Raw genomic sequence first — 19,089 nt, forward strand, 5'->3', positions numbered from 1 at the left:
TGTGACCGAGCCTGTCCTTCGCCGGCTTTGCTGGGCCTTCCCCAGTCCTAGGGCATCTGCCACCCCTTGCCTGGCCCCTCTGTCAGAGCCCTGTCCCAGCTGCTCGGCTGGGCCAGCAGGTGGCCTGCCTCCCCCGCGACTGGCTGCCCCCTCAGAGTCCAGGGCTTGGCCCAGAGCGGGAATCCCTCAGGGGAAGACCAAACACCGGCCTTTAAGCATGTCTGGTGCTATCCTGCCTGCTGTAAAGGGGTCTGCTCCTGGGTCCCTTCCCACCTTAGACCCCCAGCCCATGCCTGCCCTCCCTGCCTTGCCTGGCCGGCTGGATGAGGAGGCTGGCCCCATGGGCGCACCCACACACACGTCCTCGGGTGGCCCGCTCTTCTTCCTGCCTCCCTGTGAGCCGCCCAGCACTCTGGCCTGGAGCCTCGCAGTTGTGGGTCCAGGTACTGGCTCCTCCCAGCAGCTGTGTGACGTGGGACACTGGCCTGCTTCAAGTGTGTGTGACCTATGCACTCGCCCAGGGCCGGGCTCTTAAGACGAGCCCACGTTGGTTGATGCCCTGCTGTCTGGGAATTCATTTGTGAACAAAGGCCCTTCATTTTTATTTCACACTGGGCCCCACAAATTATGTGGCTGACCCTGCCTGGACAAGTTCCTTCACCTCTCTGAGCCTTAGTTTCTCTGCCTGCAAAGGGGCCCTTTTCTGGGGCTGCTGTGAGGCCCCCGAAGGTTAGTGGATGAGAAGGTGCTTTGTCAGCTGTGAAGACTGTGGCCTGGGATGCTCATCCCCCTTGTTTCTCCAGGTGGAGAGGGGCGCCTTGAGAAAGAGCCAGGAGCTCTCATGGACAGGTGGCTTCAGGTAGAGGCTGGAGGGCTCACAGGGCCCGGGAGGAAGTCTGCAGGTCCCTGGCACAGCGCGCCGGGGCAGGGGAGCGGGGTTTGCCCTTGCCCCCTTCATTGCCCCAGAAGGCTGGTGGCTAGACTCCAGCCTCCCTTCCCAGGGCTCCGGGCAGGGCGTGGCCTCACTGGAGGGGCGTGGCCTTACAGGTGGGGCGGGGCCTCACAGGCAGTTCTGCAGAACCACAGCCGCCCAGAGCACCAGCCACGCCTGGGACGAGCCCACTCCCCTCACCTCCCCCAGGGCCAGGGACACCCCTGCTGCAGCCCCAGCTCACACTCGTTGCTGGCATCGGAGTGAGCCTTTTATCCAGGGAGAGGACAGGTGCCTGGTTTCTGACAGGCCTGGGCGGTATTCGGTCTCAGGGAACTGCTGCTGTTCAAGGCTCTTAGAGATGAGGACCAGGGGGTAGCCCAGCCTGGTCACCATGAAAGGCACCACTAGCCTCTACTTGGAAACCGCCATGGCCTCGCCCAGGTCAGCCTGCCTTGTCGCTGTAGGCTTCAGTCCCAACCCCCACTTGAGCCCAAAGGACTGGGCAGACTTGACTGTCACTCTTCCCATGTGTCTCGCTCAGTATAGTGCACGTCCGCTTGCGTCAGAGCAGCACAGCTAAGGCGGGCACGGCAGGAACAACTGAAAGAGCAGGTGCCAGAGTAGGAAGACCAGGCCCCGGGCCCCAGGTGAGGTGGGGGCGGGGCCAATGCACACTTGGCTGTAGCTGCCTCCGGGGCTGCGCCTGGCTGGAGGCGGGGACTTGGGGCTGTCAGGTGGGCTGCAGTGAGTCCAGCAGGTCCCACCCTGTGCCACTTACTGACTGCACAGTCCTGGGCGGATTCCGAGCACCCTGCACCCATTCCTCACCAGGCACGGAAGCCTCTCACAAAGCTGCTTTGAGCATGGGGGACAAAGGCCTGAAAGGCTGAGATGGGCACCAACCATTGTCCAGGGTGACTCCGGAGACTAATTGTGTGCACAGAGCAGGGGAGAGGCCTGGACTGGGGGTCCATACAGCGGGTGGCCACTTAGACTCAACCTCAGCCTCCTGTGGGCCTCCATCCATCCAGTGGGTAGCAGGCCAGCAGGCTCTGGAGGGCAGAGATTTCAAGTCCCACCAGGACCTCCGGGGACAGGAAGGGCCTGCAAGCCCCGTGAAGCCTGCTTGGCCAGACTCATGTCTCAGGGTCGCATGGCCCATGCCCCAGTGGCCGTACCACTCCTACCTGCAGCCCCCACCCCAGAGCCTGGGGCTGTTCTGCTGCCCCTGAGTAAGGCTGCCCAGCTGTGCCTCGGCCCAGGCTCTCAGCTCCTCGTGCCCACCCCCACCCGCTCCGGTGTTCCCCCCTCTCCAAGGCCCGAGCCTTAATTAGCTGCACCTGGAAAACAGGCTCATGCTCTGCCACCCTCCAGAGAGGGGCTCTCCCCCATGAAAAGCTGAAAAGGTACTTGTGGCCTCCTTGACTCTGATTGTAATCCCAGGAGAGAAAACCAGCGTTTGTTGAGCGACTGCTACAGGCCAGGACCTGGGCCGGGCATGGCTCAGTCAGGAGTTTGATCCTCCCCTCAGCCCTGGGAGGGAAAACTTACTGTCCTTACTTGCCAGACGTGGGCGCTAAGGTCCAGCCCCAAAGGGTGCCCTACCTGGGCCACTCAGGAAGTGACAGCCAGGACAGCATCATGACCCCAGTAGATGGTCTGGTGGGGAGACGAGGGCATGCATGGGCCACGTGCCGGTCAGAACTTGGCCTGGCCTCATGCAGAGACCAGCCTGCATGAGAACCGGGCAAGGCGGTGGCTTGCTTTCTGCGTCTGGGGAGGTCGTCTCAGCTGGGCCTTGAAACGCCAGCAGGCAGGAGGCTCCCAGCCGCGGGCCAGCACACACAAAAGCAGGGAGGTTCCCGGAAGCTGCCCAGTTCCAGCGAGTGGGCTAGGTTTTACGCAGACACACCAAAAGACAGGCCGGAGACTCTCCTCTCTGTAGCTAGTCACAGCTCCTCCTATCATGGTGGCAACAGTAGCCTCAAGAAGAAGGCTCGGCAGCCTCTGCAGCAGGCGGCCCCTGAATTCAACATGACCCCCACCACGACCACCCTGCAAAATCACAGATGCACACTGACATGCACCCAGAAGGGAACGTCTGGTTTCCTCCTCTCCCTGCTTCGCCCACCCCCACAAGTTGAAGTTCAAAGGGAAGCCACCGTGAATTTGGTATAAGTAGCATCAGGGACTCCTGGCCACTGGTGGCATGTGTTCATTTAGTCATCGCCCCTCCACTCATCCCTGGACTCCTCCCAGAGAGATGTCAAGGCAGCTTGCAGGAGTCAGATGCCGCAGATGGACAGACAGACCGAATAAGCGGCCAGGCTCCCAGGGGAAGCTGAGGTAGGCAGAGGCAGGGGTCTCAGGTTATAAAAGAATGAGGAGCCCGTTGGCTCTTCCCTTCCTAGCAGCCAAAAGAAGACGGAAGCCCACGCAGGCATGGTTCCCACAAGATCAAAGCACGCCAGATGCTCGGAAAAAACCCAGATTGAAAGGCTCAGCGGGCCAGAAGCTGGGCTCCTCGGTGTGCGGGCCACCTGCGCCCTGGTGACCTGGCTCTGCCAGCCCTGTCTGCAGGCCTGGGAAGGATCACTGTCACCACACGACAGGTTCAGTGACCTCAGTTATGCCCCAGCCACTCCAGCCCCTTTGAATTTGCAAAAGAGAAAAAAAAAGCTCTAGACAAGCTTCAAGTGGACAAAAACCAGACGCCTTTGGCGGGTCTTTCAGTGAGAACAGATGTTGGGCTGAGAGCCTCATCGAGGTGATGCATGGTGTGCGGCTCTGGAAACCCCCCCAGGACGGCACGGCTGGGGCCGCGGGCCGCTCCTGCCGAGATGAGTCTGGGAGCGCCAGTCTGGGTCAGGCGTCTGAGCCAGGCACGCCCGCCCCCAGCGTGGCGGTGGCCCTCCCAGCCGTCAGCTTTGCTTTACACAAATGCAGCAACCCCATGGGAACAGTGTCACACTCCCATTTACCATGGGGAGTGTGAGGCTCAAAGAAGCCCCCCAGCTGGAGGGTATCAGACCCGGAACTTGAACTCAGGTCTGCCATCTCAGGAGGTCCCTCCCTGAGGGGATGCATGAGGAAAGGAGGTTGCTTCTGTCCAAGGAGACTGAGCATCTCTGTTCCTTTCCCTCCCCAGAGACGTGCGCCGTAAATAATGGAGGCTGCGACCGGACGTGCAAGGACACAGCCACCGGCGTGCGGTGCAGCTGCCCAGTGGGGTTCACGCTGCAGCCCGACGGGAAGACGTGCAAAGGTCAGCGCAAGCCCTGGGCACGCGCCTGCCCCTGTTCCTGGGGCCCCGTCCGGGCAGGTGGGGCGGGCGTGGGGCCACGGTGACCTCAGGGCCAGGCACGCAGTAGCCACCTGCGTGTCTGTGGGGGAGGCCGAGGAAGGGATCAGCCCCTCCGAGGCAGGTCACTGACCCGGGACCAGCAGGACAGCCATTCCTGAAGTGAGGCCAGTGCTGCTGGGAGCCCACCCCTCTGGGCCGGGAAGCGACCCTAGAGGAGCACCGGTGGGGTGGCTCTGACTGCTGCCCGCCCATCCCTTGTGGCCCAGAGGCAGCCATAACCCGCCCCCACCTCCTGTCTGGGGAGATGTTGAGGGGAGCTGTCCACACAGCCCAGGCCCCCCAGCCCAAGGCCCCCACCGCGTTTCCCGTGGCTCTTTTTTTGTATATATATGCTTTATTGATTATGCTGTTACAGTTGTCCCAATTTCTTTTCCCTTTGTTCCCCCCACCTAGTGACCCCCCCCCTCCAGTTGTTCCCCCCACCTAAGTCCGTGCCCATTGGTTGGGCATACAGTTCTTCTCAACATCTCCGGTCTCCTCCACTCCGTCCTACTATGCTTCTTACTTCCTGCACCATCTCCCTCCCTTTCCCTCCTTACCTCTCCCCACTGAACCCCCCCCAATACGTTCCCCATGCCTACAATTCTTTTCTCACTCTCGTTGCCTACTTAGTTATTCTTTGTTTCAGTTCCCTAGCTTCTGTTGCTGGTTGTTGTGATACAGTTTTCATTTTAATGTTCATCGTTTTGATCCTCCTTCTCCTAAACAAGTCCCTTTAACATCTCATATGCCAGTGGTTTGGATCTGATGAACTCCTTCAGTTTTATTTTGTCCTGCAAGCACTTTCTCTGCCCTTCTTTTCTGAATGAAAGCTTCGCTGGATGGAGTAATCATGGTTGTAGGTTTTTGCTTTTCATTACTTTGAATATTTCTTGCCAGTCCCTTCTTGCCTGCAGAGTTTCTTTTGAGAAATCAGCTGAGATTCTTTTTTTTTAATAATTCATTTGTTTCACTTATTTATTTATTTACTTGTAAAGAGAGGGGAAAGGAGAAAGAGAGGGAGAGAAACATCACTGTGTGGTTGCCTCACTCACGCCACCAACTGGGGACCTGACGTGCAACCTAGTCATGTGCCCTGACTGGGAATCGAACCAGCGACACTTGGATCGCAGGCCGACGCTCAATCCACTGAGCCACAGCAGCCAGGGCCCTCAGCTGAGAGTCTTATTGGGACCCCTTTGTACGTAATTCTTTTCTTCTCTCTTGCTGCTTTTAAGATTCTCTCTTTACCCTTAATTTTTGACATTTTGATTATGTGTCTTGGTGTGGGTCTCCCTGGGTCCAGTGTTTTTGGAACTCTCTGTGCTTCCTGGACCTGTAAGTCTGTTCCTTCCCCAGGTTAGGGAAGTTGTGCTTCATTATTTTTTCACATAATTTTTCAATTTCTAGTTCTTTTTCACCTTTTGGCAGCCCTATGATTCGGATGTTGGCTTGCTTATAGCTGTCCCACAGGTTTCTGAGCCTCTCCTCATTTTCCTCACTTCTCGTTTCCTCTTTCTGCACTGGTTAAATGTTTGTTCCTTCCCTATGTTCTGATTTGTTGATTTGATCCCTGGTTTTCTTTCCCTCACCACTAGTTTCGTATGTGTTTTTGTTCATTTCAGCAGGACTAACCTTCATTCCTTCCCCGTCTTGTTTAAGACCTGCTATTAGGTCTGTAAGCATTTTTATAACCAGAGCTCTGGCCTGAGCCTCAGAAAGATTTCCTATCTGCTGCTTCATTAGATTAGATATTTGCTGTCTGGTCAGCTGTGTCCCCAGGATCTCTATCATGATCTGTGCCAGCCTGACAGTTTTGTGTTTACCTTTGCTTCCTGGGCGGGGCTGTCACACCTCCTACGCTTTAGGGGGCAGAGCCCCATGTACTCGTCACAACCGGGCGACCCTTCTCACCACGCTGTGGCATTTTCTGTGGGGGTGGGGGTCCAAGATGGATTCCTGCCGTTCTCTCTCCGCTGAGAGACCGGGAGCTGCCTCCTCTGTCCCTGCCCCCTCCGGGCCTCACAGTCCAAGGCAATGGGGGTCTGCCTTCCCCGGCTTTGGAATCATGAGCTGATGGGTCTGGTCTGCAGCTGGGGGTGCTCTCCAGGCACCTCTCTCCTCCCCTTAAATGCGGGTGTCTGTGCTTCCCACCGTCCCGTCGCCGTCACCGGTGCAGCCACCACCTGCACAGCTTGACCTCTCCACCCCGGCCTCGCCCCTCCTACCCATCTGGAGGAGCACCACTTCTTTATAACTTCATATGTTGGACTTCCATTTATTTTCTGGAACTTCTGGTTATTTCTGTTTTTGTGGTAGCTGTATTCCTTCTTAGTTGTGGGGGAAGACAGAGCATGTCAGTCTAGGCCTCCATCTTGGCTGGAAGTCTCCTGGGTGTGTTTGCCTCTGTGTCTTAGGTAGAGCTGTCACTCCTGTTACCCCATGGCTCCTCTTGAAACAGTCAGCCCAGGGCAGCCACTGGTTGGCCCCTCGCCTTTATTCTAAGCTCGCCCCCACCGCCCCGGAGTCTGGACGTGCTCTGGCTCACTCATCTTCCGTTGGGGGGGGGTGGGGTGCGGGTTCTGGGACCCTCCTGTGTGCTGGTGCTGGGGACACAGATGAATGAAGCAGCCCCTGTCTCTAGCATCTTCTATCAAGTGCAGGAGATAAGTTTTCCTTTTATATCATCACCGAGATAAACGTGAATCAGACTGCTTGGTGCTGGACAGAGAGGCCTAGCACAGCCTGACCAGGCGTGGGCAGGCAGAGGGGCCCAGGGAATTGGTGTGCCCAGGTCTGGGGAGGTGCTGCGAGCCGGGCGGGTGGTGCAGGCGTGGGGAGGTGGTGGGCCCTTTATCCTTCAAGCCTTGGTGAGGCTCCAGAGCTGGGGGACGCTTCCCAGCCTGTGACCCAAGGCAGCCTGCTGCACCAGCCTGGGCCTCTAGTTAACATGCCTCCCCCACCTGTCTGGTTGCCATGACAGCTTCTTAGCAGACAGACCCAGGTGGGGACAGGGTTGCATTGGGGTTCCAGAAGGCCTGAGGCATTCCCGCGGGGGCAAGCCCTACCTGCACGTTCGGTCTCAGCTGCACCGTGAGAGGCACCCGTCAGCGGCGCAGCTCACAGATGGGGACCTGAGGCTCAGAGGGGTTCCCTTCCCTACCCAGGGTGACGCGCTGGCTGGGGCAGAGCTGGGCTGGGCCTTTGCTCTCCTGCGAGAGACTCTAGTTAGAAGTATCCCCATCTTCCTGTGATCCCCAGGGGAGAGGACGATGGAGATGCCTGGGCCTCTGCCCTCCCTGGCCTTCATGGCCGCCTCCTCTGGAGGCTGTGCTAGAACCCAGCTCCCACATGGTGCTGTGACCTCCGTAAAGTGGGAAATCTGGTCACCCAGGGGCTTTGAAGACCTTGCTGGGAAGTGCTTATCCTGGTCAGCAGCACGAGGCGGTGCCCAGTAGGTACAGTGACCACCAGAGGTTCCACCTGTTTCTGGGTGTGGGCTCCCCCAGACGGCTCCATTGCTGAAGCACGGGCTTCAGACGGGGTGCAGAGCTCCCAGCGCTGAGAAGTCCTTGCCTTTAGTAGCCATTTCAGTGCATGCACAGCAGGCAGCAAGCAGGTCCTGCGTTCAGAGAGGTGACATTCCCCGATGGCGGAGAGCCAGGGGCCGGGCCAGGTGACCTCACGGGGCAGCCACACTTGTTAAATGCTGAGTGAAGAAACCGCTTGAACCAACAGGCGGGAACTGGGGCAGGGTAGCAGGAAGGCCCAGATGAGAGGCCAGGCCCCGGGCCCCCCGCTGCAGCACCGCCAGCCAGGCAGCCGCGCAGTCGGCTGAGCACGGACTCAGCGTCAGCACCGCAGGGATGTCTCCTCACTCACACCCAGCGGTGCTTTGGGTCCTGTCTCACGGACGGGGAGCCAAAGTCACGGCCCTCAGGAAGCAGCCGCCTGCCCAGGCCTCGCTGCCCCCCAGGCGGCCTCCCTCGGTGTGCCAGTGAAGCCGTGGTGGCGTCATCGTCCCTGCTGTCTTGCCTGACGCAGCAGACATCCGTTCCCCTCCTACGACTGCCAGGTCCCGTGGGGAGAGGTGTAACCCTGCCTCCTGAGCCCCACCGCTATGAGCAGGGACCCCATCTCTGTGCTCAGCTGGGGAAACAGGCCAGCGCGGGGCAGTGGGTGGCAGGCAGGCAAGGCAGGGACGGGCAGGCGCTGGGGACCGCCCCCCACCTTGCGGCCCACCCTCCTCGTCCCCTCCCGCCGGGCTCCCGCAGACATCAACGAGTGCCTGGCCAACAACGGGGGCTGCGACCACTTCTGCCGCAACACCGTGGGCAGCTTCGAGTGCGGCTGCCAGAAGGGCCACAAGCTGCTGACCGACGAGCGGACGTGCCAAGGTGAGCCGTCTCTGTGCCCAGGCAGCCCTCGGCTGGCATGTCCCCCCCACCCCCCGTGGGTCCCTTCCCTCCCGGGCTTGTGCAGGCTGCTGGGGCAGGAGCTGAGTGCGGGGGTGTGGTCTGCCCACCTGCCGCTGCACCTGAAGAGACAGGTACAGTTTGGGGGTCCTTAGCACATGCTCCTGCCCTCCCTGTCTTTCCTGTCCTTTATAACTCCAGGGGTCCTCAGAAGCCATCCAACCCAACCTGTCCCTTTTATGGACAGAAAACCGAGTCCCAGGGAGAGATCAGCAAGTGTCCCAGTTGACAGCCAGTCAGTGACAGAGCTCATCAGCTTTGTCCCATCCCTTGCGCCCCCATGGCCCCCAGGTCTCCTCCTGCAGCTTCGGAGTTGGGGTGCTGCCGCCTGGTGGAAAGAACAGCACATTGCAGGCGGGCGCTCTCCACCAGTCCCCGCGTCTGCTAGGAGCAAGGGTTACGGAAGGAGAAATGTGGGCAGAACCAGGAATCAGAGCCCAGGCCAAGTCCACAGACACCCGGGGTTCAGTAAGAGCACAGAGGATGAGCTCTGAGAGGGGGCCAGGGATGGCATCCTGGGGAGGAGCCGGGGAGGTCAGCCCAGCCCAGAAGCGGCACTGGGGGGCCGGGAGTCTGGGTCCCAGGAGGAGCGAGTGCGAGGAGGCCCGGGAAGCTGTGTGGTGGGGAGTGGCCGGTGCCATCAGGACTGCCCTGTCGTGGTCCAGTCGCTTCGTTTCCGCGGCGTTCCAGCGGCTGCAGGCGCCTGCCCGCAGCTGAGCCTGGCTGTGGGACTTGAAGCCTGTTAATGCCGCCCAGAGAGGCGGACAGCTGCCGAGGAGGAGGAGGCGGCGATGACGTGCTGCTTCTGGTCTCTGGCTCCGTCTTCTCCATCCTTTCCAGACTCATCTCTAGGGCCCTGGGGCCCCGTCCATGCCCCACCCCCCTCCAGCACCATGCTGGGCTCCCAGCTCCAGCAGGAAGGGGTCTGAGCACCGTCGCTTGGCACTCAGGGTCCTGGGGATGGGGACCCAGACACCTCGCAGCCCCCCCAGCTCCACGCAGTCCCCTGAGTGCCCTGTGCTGCCACCTCCCAGCCTTTGCCTGTGGTAGCCTTCCCCAAGCCAGGCCGGGTGCCACAGCACCAGCCCTTCCCCCCTTCCTGTCCCAGAAGGGCTGCGATCCTCCTGTGAGCCCCACAGCACGGTCCTCCCTTGTGCTGGTGTCATTGCAGACACACTGGTGCAGTCACATGAGCTGATGCATTCGGAGAACAAATCCAGCTGCAGTGCCCAGGGACAAGCAGGCACACCCATCAGCTGTCCCATGGGCGCCATTGTCCTCCAAATGCATGGCCTGGTCAGACTTGTCTCCTGTGAGCATTGTTTAGTCATCCTTGCCAGTAGCAAGCACTCTCCTTTTTACCCTGGCTGCCAGGAAGCTCAGAATGAAATTTCACATGCTCTCCAGGCTACCTTATCGTCCCTTTTGGGCAGCATATTCCCCCCCACCCACACTTTCTGTGTGTGCCACTTTCCTTATTTTCCCGAGAGGCACCTTGGGGTGATGGGAAAACACACTTCGGTCAGCAGCCATGACACCTGGTTCCGTGTCCCAGTTCAACTGCTTCCTCGGGCAACCCCTGTCTGTCTCCTGCACGGGGGGACGGAAAACCCGTCTGTAACACAGCTGACTGTGAGGTATTAAAACAGCAGACATTCCTAATAACCCCTTCTATTCAAGATATTTCTACCCTGCCCACCTCCAGGCAAGATATGAGCTGGCTCCTGGCCCAGAAACCTAGGCAATGGAGATAAAACGGGAAACCAGGCAGTGACAGGAAGCCATCAGCTGGGCCGTGCCCAGAGGTGCGCTGTGTGGCGGCATGACCCTGACACTCCTCCCCAAACTTTGTCTCCCTGCGGCCACACAGACATCGACGAGTGCTCCTTCGAGCGGACCTGTGACCACATCTGCATCAACTCCCAGGGCAGCTTCCAGTGCCTGTGTCACCGCGGCTACACGCTCTATGGGACAACCCACTGCGGAGGTCTGCAGCCCGCCCGCCAGGGCCACCTCCCCCCCGAGGCACGCGCCTGGCCGCATGGCCACCCACACTGCACCCCACACCTCGACCCTGACCATGACCCTGACGGGCCTGGGGGGACCTCACCAAGGCTGGGGACTGAGGGGCAGAGGGGCTCAGCCAAGAGCAAGGCAGGAGGACGGGGGCAGGGGCAGCAAGTACCCACGGGGTGCTGAGCCTTCGCCAGGCTGTGGGCACAGGCCTGGAAACAGCAGCTACAGGGACCCCAGTCCAGAAGGGAGTGGCCGCCACACAGAGAACCCCGTAGGCAATTCATGTCAGTGGGAGAGGGTGGTAACGGAGAAGGGCGCAGAAGGGAGACTGGGGGGGCTCCTAAAGGAGGAGCGGTTGGGCCAAGATGAGGGGAAGCATGCCGGAGGGACCAGCATGTGCAAAGGCACTGGGGCAGAGGGATGAAGTGGCAGCCGGTGTATCTGGAGCCCCGTGAGCATGGTGGGAGTTGCAGATGGGGTGGACACAGGGCTTCGTGTGCCCCAGGGGAAACTTGGGGCTTTAGTCCCAGTGAGAAGAGAAACCACCGGAGGCTCTAATCGGGTGTGGCATGGCCAAGTTCCCCTAACAAGGTTGCTCTGGCTGCCGTGTGTTTAGGAGAGGGGAGCCCAGGGTGCCAGTGTGGAGATGGCTCCGGAGGTGGGGGCGAGAGCTGCTGGAGCTCGGGCAGGGTGGGCGGAGGTGTCGAGAAGGGGAAGGTTTTAGATGGATTCAGAAGCCACCGACGTGGGACTCGGAGATGTAGGGGCAAGGCGGCACCGAAAATGGCCTTGTGGTCCGGGGCGTCGCTTCCTCTCCTGTGGCCTGGGAGTAGCCGGTGTGCTGGGCGGCTGTGAAGGCCCAATGGGTCAGGCAGTGCGGTGATCACGCACAGCTGGTGCTGGGCTGGCTTCTGGGGTGGGCTGCAGAGTCTCCTGCAGGGACTCCCCAAAACCTGGGCGCCGGCCCTGGGCCAGACGCTCCCCAGTGCAGATGACTGGGGGCTCACAGTCGTGCGCCCCAGTGTGAATGCGGTCCAGCCCTTCCCACCCCCCTCCAATGTGTGCTTTTGGCCTTTGGTGGTCAGAGGAAGCCTCCGGGGTGACTTCTTTCAGTCTGTGCCCATTGTACAGGAGGGGGACAGCCGGGAAGGGGCCTGTCCTGAGTCCCCCGGTGAGGTGAAGCCTCAAAGCCCCCTGGCCCGTGCTCACTCCTGCCCCACAAGACCTGATAGGAGATTGAATTTTGTGCCACCTCTCGGCTCACCCCCCAGTGCAGGCGGTACGGGTGTGTGTCAGTGTCTGTGAAAGCCCTGTGTGTGCACATGTGCGTGCCTGGGTGTGTGATGTATGTGCATTGTGCGCCTGGGTGTGTGATGTGTGTGCACATATGTGCATGTGCACGCCTGGGTGTGTGGTGCATGTGCACATATGCACTGTGCGTGCCTGGGTGTGTGGTGTGTGTGGCTGCATGTCTGTTGTGTGCCCAGTATGTGATGTGTGGCCGCGTGCCTGCATGCGATGACGGTGCCCGGCTGGGGTCGGGGATGCTCAGCCCCCCTGCCCTTACTCCCGCCTGTGCCCCCAGACGTGGACGAGTGCAGCATGAACAACGGCAGCTGCGACCAGGGCTGCGTCAACACCAAGGGCAGCTTCGAGTGCATCTGCCCCCCAGGGAGGCGGCTCCACTGGAACCGGAAGGACTGCATGGGTGAGTGTCCCAGGTGGCCGTCGCTGGGACCCGCCCCTTCCACCTGGTGCCTGGCGGCAGGAGGGAGCAGAGGCGTCTGCAGGTGGGAGAGCGCGGCAGGACGCACCGTCCCCTGGGGGCCTCGGTACTGGGCAGATGCTGTCTGCCACCAGCACGCGGCTGATGGGGAGGAGGCTTACGGGGCACAGGGGACACAGTGGCAGGGCATGCTTGGCGTCAGCCGGAGCCCAGACACACCTACGGGGGGAGGGGCGGTCGGTGTGAGCAGCCAGACTCGGGGCTCAGGAGGAGCTGGAAGCTGAGACGGAGGGAGTGGGGAGGCTTCAGCTCCCCCTTGTTCTGCCAAGAAAGCCAGGGAGGGGGCGGGGGTGTTGGGGTGCAGCAGCATCGGAGCCTCAGTGGGGAGCATGTGGGTCTCCGCAGACCCTCCACCTCCCAGGCCACAGCCCCACAGTGGCGGGGGGGGGGGGCAGGCCTCCTGGACTGGGGCCCACTCCTCCTGTGCTGGTGCGCTCTGGGGGCCGGCACCTCTGAGTTCTGGACCATCCCCCACACTCACCCGGTCCATAGACACATCCTCACCCCCGCCTGTGCTGGGCCTGTTCTGGGTGCTGGGCTGTCCCGACCCCGGGGCAGCCAGAGTGAGTGTTTCGGGTCTGAGTCACAATGCCAGCCCTCTCTGCTCTGAGCCTCCGGCGACTCTTCTCCAGAGGCAAAGCCAGAGACCTCCAGTGGCCAGAAGGCTGCCGCGCCCTGGCCTGACGGCCTCCCCCGCCCCTCCCTCCTTTGCCCACCCTAGCCTCACGGAGCTGAGGGGGTGGCCCCCCTACTGAGCACGGCGGGCCTGAGTGCTGCTCCTGGCCTGGAGGGCTCCTTGGGCACAGACCCCAGCACAGCCGTCCCCTTGGCCCTCCTGCCCCCTGGCTTTCTGCTTGCCTTTCCTCCCGCCGCACTTCAGCCACCAGCGTGGAAGCTGTTTTACAGGCTCCTGTTGGGCTGTCTGTCTGTCCTCACGCAATGTGTGCTCCACACAGTCGGGCAGGTGCTTTGGTCCCGTCTTGTCCACTGCTGTGCTCCCGCACCTGGGACAGAGCCCGACAGTTAGACACTCAGTAAACACGTGCCGAATGAATGAAAGCATCCACGAATGAGCGCAGTACTGGAACTCAAAAAGCTGAACTTAGTGCTTCCTTGAGTAAGAATTGCTATGCCATTCAGGCAAAGTCTTGTTGAGCAAAGCAAGCCGCCGGTCCTGCCCACGGCATGGGGAAGAGCTCGTTTGGGGCTGTGTTGGTGACAGGAAGGGTAGGTGGTGTCAGTCCTAGGAGCGTGGCCCGTGCTGGGTACCAAGGACAACCAGGCTTGAAGCCCAGTTTGGGTGGTGCTGGGTGTGGCATTTTCTTGTTACCAGAGCTATAGGACCAAAGGCTTTCTCTAGAGCAGCGGTTCTCAGCCTTCCTAATGCCGCGACCCGTTAATATAGTTCCTCACATTGTGGGGACCCCCAACCGTAAAATTATTTTCGTTGCTACTTCATAACTGTAATTTTGCTACTGTTATGAACCGTAATGTAAATATCTGATATGCGGGATGTATTTTCATTGTTACAGATTGAACATAATTAAAGCATAGTGATTAATCACAGAAACAATATGTAATTATATGTGTGTTTTCCGATGGTCTTAGACGACCCCTGTGAAAGGGTCGTCTGACCCCCAAAGGGGTCGCAACCCACAGGTGGAGAACCGCTGCTCTAGGCTATGGGGAGGGCTGGTCTTTATTCTCGGTCCCCCTTTCGGTCATCCTCCCTCAGTCAGAGCTGCGGGAGAGGCCACCAGGGCTTGTCCCGACCACCGCTGCTACCGACCCTCTGTGAAGAGATCTGATCGCAGGTCGCAGTCAGTCAGGGTGATTGTGTCCCACTTTTCTTACTAAGTCACCTGCTGGGCTGGGCCTGCGTAAAAGTGGTTCATATTCGGGACAGTAGACACAACGTGACCAGGACAAACATGCAACTGAAGGTGTTACCTAGAAGGTTCTGGAAGGCGCTTAAGAACCATGATCTAAAAGTTCGCAGGAATGCCCGAGAAAACCGGGCCCACCAGCTCCCTACGTCTGCCGTCATTATTCAGGGCGCTTTTCCCTAACTCAGCCCCGATGTAGGCTGTCCGCCTCACCTCCGCTGGGAATCCAGCTGGACCCCCCTGGCTGGCCAAGGAAAACCCAGGCTGTCCTGTTGCCCGCAAGTACCTGCGCGAGGAAGTCAGGCTGGTTTGTCGTGCCCCCCGCCACCCCCCCCATGCCACGCCGTGAGCTGTATGACTCACTCCAGCACCAAAAGCGAGGGGTGACATTTTGATAACCACTTGGAGTTGTCCAGTGGCTATGGATGGGACCTATGGCCTCAGCAGGCTGCCTCACCAGGTGTTCCTTATGTCCCCATAAATGTGCCCTCAGGTGCTTTGTAAGAAAGCATCGTTCATGAGGGTACTGGGGAGCCATTCCCTTCGAAAGGTCTAATAGCCCCCCAGAACAGTCACTGTGGCCCTGGTGTGCTCTGATGGGCCAGGCTCCCAGGTAAGAGGTGGGTGGACCTCGTAGAGCTGTAGGATATTGTCCGTGGGTGTCATTGCAAGATGGTGGAACCCACCCCTTCCAGAGCCGGGGCCCTTCCCTGCTTTTTTATGTCTTGTCTACGGAGAGTGTCACAATCCGTAAGTTCGTGGGATGTATCTGACACCATTTTTCAGTGTCAGCTTCCCTAGCAGTGGCTCGGAGACCCAGCATAGAGAATTAGGGCAGTGGCTTCCCTGGTAAAGCCCCGGTGCAGGTGACTTAGCACACGTAAAGCAGACGTGATGGGGTAAGTCAGACGTGTGTGACCTCAAGTGCATACGGTTGGGAAACCGTGACCGGAGCAGCACAGAGCGCAGGTGTGCACAGGAGACTGTGAAATCGGCGGACGGCTGGGAGAACTGATTCCCGTGCTCTTGGGCCAAAGTGCTCTGCTTGGCGCGGTCATCCTCCTGTTCCTGCGGCTCCCGGGTAACGGCCGGTTTCTGCGAACTCCCTGTGCCAGGGGCTTCTGGGAAGGACCCAGTTTATGACCTCTACCCAGTGACTTGGCAGTTCTGCAAAATTCATTTCCATTTTCCAAAACACGAAGGGTAACAAAGACAATAAAATCTCTGGGTAGTTTATGAATAGCTCTCCCAGCAAAGTGTGTCTGTGTGAAGCCAAATAGGTTGGCGTGTCCCAAATGAGGAACACAGACCCTAACTCTGTCTCAGCGCCTGTGAGTGTTGTTATTTCTTTCAGCTCTATCTTTCCAGCCATTGAAGCACAAGGAACAGCTTCAGTTCACCCAAAAAATAAACATACCGGTACATGTCTATAGCCTGGAAAATCCCCTGGGAGGGACTCAGAGGGCCCCGAGGGTGCCGCCCCTGCCTGGGTCCCCTCTTCACACTTGACCCGGGACTCTGTAGGTTACAGACAAGCCACGAACTGGCCATTTCCTCCGCTGCCCAGGGAGTTAACATACCGGCACTGCCTAATGGCACAGCCAGCGTGTCCCCGCTGGGAGGAGCTGTCCTAGGGGAGGTGCCAGCCATAGGCAGGGGCCTGGTGGCCCCAGGTGGCCATCCCGGCTTTGCCAGATGTCATTCTCATGATCTTGCGACGTGGGTGTGCCCTCGCCCCTTTTCAGGCTGGGAGGCGGAGCACTGCAGGCCTGCGTGGAACCGGGCCTCCCGTGGGCCTGCTCTCTGCGCTCTGGGCAGCCCTCCCTGAGGGCCCTGCCCGCAGCCGCCCGTTCAGCAGAGCTCTGGGGCCTCAGCGCGGGCCTCTGTGGACTGTGTGCGCACGCAGCGCTCCTGGGAGGAACGCTGCCACTCTCTGCACACGTGGGGCCCCTTTTGCCCTCAGCTGGCCACCCGCCCCAGAAAGCACCCCGAGCTCAGAGTCCGGGCAGGCCCTCAGGGCTCGCGTCCAGCCTGGGGAGCTCCTGCCTCTCTCTTCCTCGTTCCTTGTTTTCGTTAGCAGCTTTGCCGAGACACGATTCCCATGCCGCACAGGTCGCCCAGCCAGGGTGTGTGATTCCAGTTTTCAGTCCAGTCATGGGCTGTGCAACCGCCGTCAGCGTCCGAGTGTTTTCATTGCTCCAGACAGAAGCCCCAGCCCGTCACGGTCCCCCCATTTCCCCTCAAGGCCCCCCCAGGGCCCCATCGTCACAGGACCACCTGTTGGGAAGACCGTTCTCTTTCCCCGCGGAGTTACCCTGAATAGGCCGCAAACGTGTGGGCTTGTTTCCGAGCTCTCGGTTCTGCTCCACGGGCCCACTGTCCATCCTCACGCTCCCGCCCCACTGTCTGGATCACTGTAGCTTTATAGGTAGTTTTTTTTAAGTATATTTCATTGATTATGTTGTCACAGTAGTCGCCGGTGGGTTTGCTTCCCGCCACCCAGCCTGGGAAACTCGACGCTTCCCTAGTGAGTGGAAGCCGGCCCGCCCTTTGGGGAGGTGGCAGCTCATCCAGAGACGCGGCTCAGGGAAGAACTCTGCGTCCCTGCGTCCCCACGAGAATGTGCGGGGACGCTCAGGGCCAGCTGTTTGCCTTCCCCAAAGGGCGGCCCCTGGGCCATGCGGGTGCCCATCTGCGGTCACTGACGGCCCCCTGTGGGAATTTGGAGCAAGTACAGGGAACTCGGGGGGAGCGATGTTTTCCTGGAAGTTTGGGGGTGGCTGTCCTGTTTCCTCACCAGCCTGAACGTGGGGCCCTCCAGGGGCCCTCTTGGCTCGCGTTGTCTACAGGTGTTTTTATTGGTAGTTCTTGAATCTTTGGGAACAGAGACTTCGGGTCTTGTATTTATTGGGGTGGCCAGATGTTTTATCGGGAGGACCATGAGTTTGTTTATGTTGCTAGATTATTTGCTTTCTAAGAGTCCTGGAAAGCGTGCAGCCACGTGTTGGAGACCATCCAAATTGGCCATGTCCCTCTCCAATTTATTTTGCCACCGAAGTCCCCTGCCGCAGCCTGCACACGCGGATGTGAGTGGGACGCTTCCAGAGGCACGCTCCCTTAGCCAGGTGTCATTGCCCAGTTAGACACCCATAACACCAGTTCCCATGTGTCCCAAACTATAGGACCCTCAGTCTTTTCGTATGAATATGGAGAACGTTTTAATCCTCAGGAGGTAAGTAAACACGAGGGAAACTCTGAAGAGCTCAGTTCTGGAGTCTTCAGACACCTCAGGGACGCGCCTGGGGGCTGCCCAGAGGGGTTCCGAGCGGCTCTCCCGCGCTTAGAGGCCAGTCACTGCCAGGAGCCCGTCCATTTTAAGCTGTCCCTTTCACCAGCTGGGCACGGGCACCTGCTCTGAAGGACTGTGCCCTCGGTGCTCCTGCTCTGGGCCTGGGGAGCAGACCTGCTCACGGACAGGCGGGGCCGCTGCTGGGAGAAGGGGGCGAGCCAGCACCCCCACCGTCCGCACCCCTCCAACACCGTCTGGCCGTGGGATGGGCGGGGCGAGTCCCTGGGGGTCCCAGCCCACTCCGGCCCCTCAAGCCCTCTCTTGTGTCTTCTCCTCAGAGTCAGGCAAGTGCCTCTCTCGGGCCAAGGCCGCTCCCCGGGCCCAGCTGTCCTGCAGCAAGGTGGGCGGCGTGGAGAGCTGCCTCCTCTCCTGCCCAGCCCCCACGCACTTCGTGCCAGGTACCCTGAGGCTGTCCCTGGGTGGGACAGTGGGCGGCCGCTTCCTTCCCTGGGGTCCACGCCCTGCCCCCCGCTGTTCTCCGGGAAGGAGCCTGACCTAGGAATGAAACCGCCCCCCCCATCACTGAGTGATTCTGGGCAGCTGTGTGGTCCCTGTGGCCACAGTGTCCCCTTCACTAGCGCAGACCCGTAGGCATGTAGCAGAGTGAACTGATGTCAGGGTCAGTCCGTGTCCCCTCTGAGGCCCCTGGGGTCTGGGGCCCTGGGAGGGGGCGCACCCAGGCCCACCTCACCCCTGGCCTCTCCGCAGACTCGGAAACCAGCTACACCCTGAGCTGCGGGGTCGCCGGTCTACAGGGCAAGACGCTGCCGAAGCACAATGGCACCGGCCCCGGCGCCGGGCCCAGCTGCTCAGGTAGCCCCTGGGAGAGCTCCATGCTGCGGTGGGGGTGGCGGGGGGGGAGCGCATGGCCCTGAGAAGAGCTTCCTGGGTGCTGGGTCGCCAAGGGCAGGGCTGGGAGCCAGATGCAAGCAGGCTGCAGGCTGTGCCCCGGCCCAGGGGCAGCAGACCATGGAAGGGCCTCTCCAACACAGAGGCTCCAGGCCGCAGCCCAGGGTGGCTCGGAGGCCCTGAGGTGCCGGGGCCTCTGGTCTCCGTCAGTGGGTGAGTCCTGCTGCCGTGGCCGTCAGGGTCCTCCCGAGTCAGCGCTGCCCCGGCAGAGCCTCGCCCAGCAGTGCCAGCGGCAGGTCGCTCCCCCCCCCCGGCACCCGTGGGTGCTGCCACAGCGCCTTTTCCTGTTCAGGGGGCGGGACTCCCGACACAGGGGCACCTGTGTGTGTCTAACGCACCCTGACGGGACTCTGAGCACCTGTGACTGCAGGGTTCTTAGCCCAGGGAGCAG

General features: G+C 60.3%; 1 protein-coding gene across 1 annotated transcript in view; it reads left to right on the forward strand.

The window, feature by feature from the left end:
* SCUBE1 (signal peptide, CUB domain and EGF like domain containing 1) overlaps positions 1-19,089 on the forward strand; it is a 107,548-nt gene that overhangs the window by 74,744 nt on the left and 13,715 nt on the right. The window contains exons 8-13 of the mRNA XM_090272287.1: positions 4,083-4,199; positions 8,552-8,674; positions 10,623-10,739; positions 12,354-12,476; positions 18,068-18,187; positions 18,498-18,602. Of these exons, the coding sequence (XP_090128413.1) occupies positions 4,083-4,199; positions 8,552-8,674; positions 10,623-10,739; positions 12,354-12,476; positions 18,068-18,187; positions 18,498-18,602 (705 nt within the window). The remainder of the gene's footprint in view (positions 1-4,082; positions 4,200-8,551; positions 8,675-10,622; positions 10,740-12,353; positions 12,477-18,067; positions 18,188-18,497; positions 18,603-19,089) is intronic.

The sequence above is a fragment of the Furipterus horrens genome, unplaced genomic scaffold (genome assembly GCF_987537825.1).
Source record: "Furipterus horrens unplaced genomic scaffold, mFurHor1.1.pri manual_scaffold_4, whole genome shotgun sequence".
NCBI lineage: Eukaryota > Metazoa > Chordata > Mammalia > Chiroptera > Furipteridae > Furipterus > Furipterus horrens.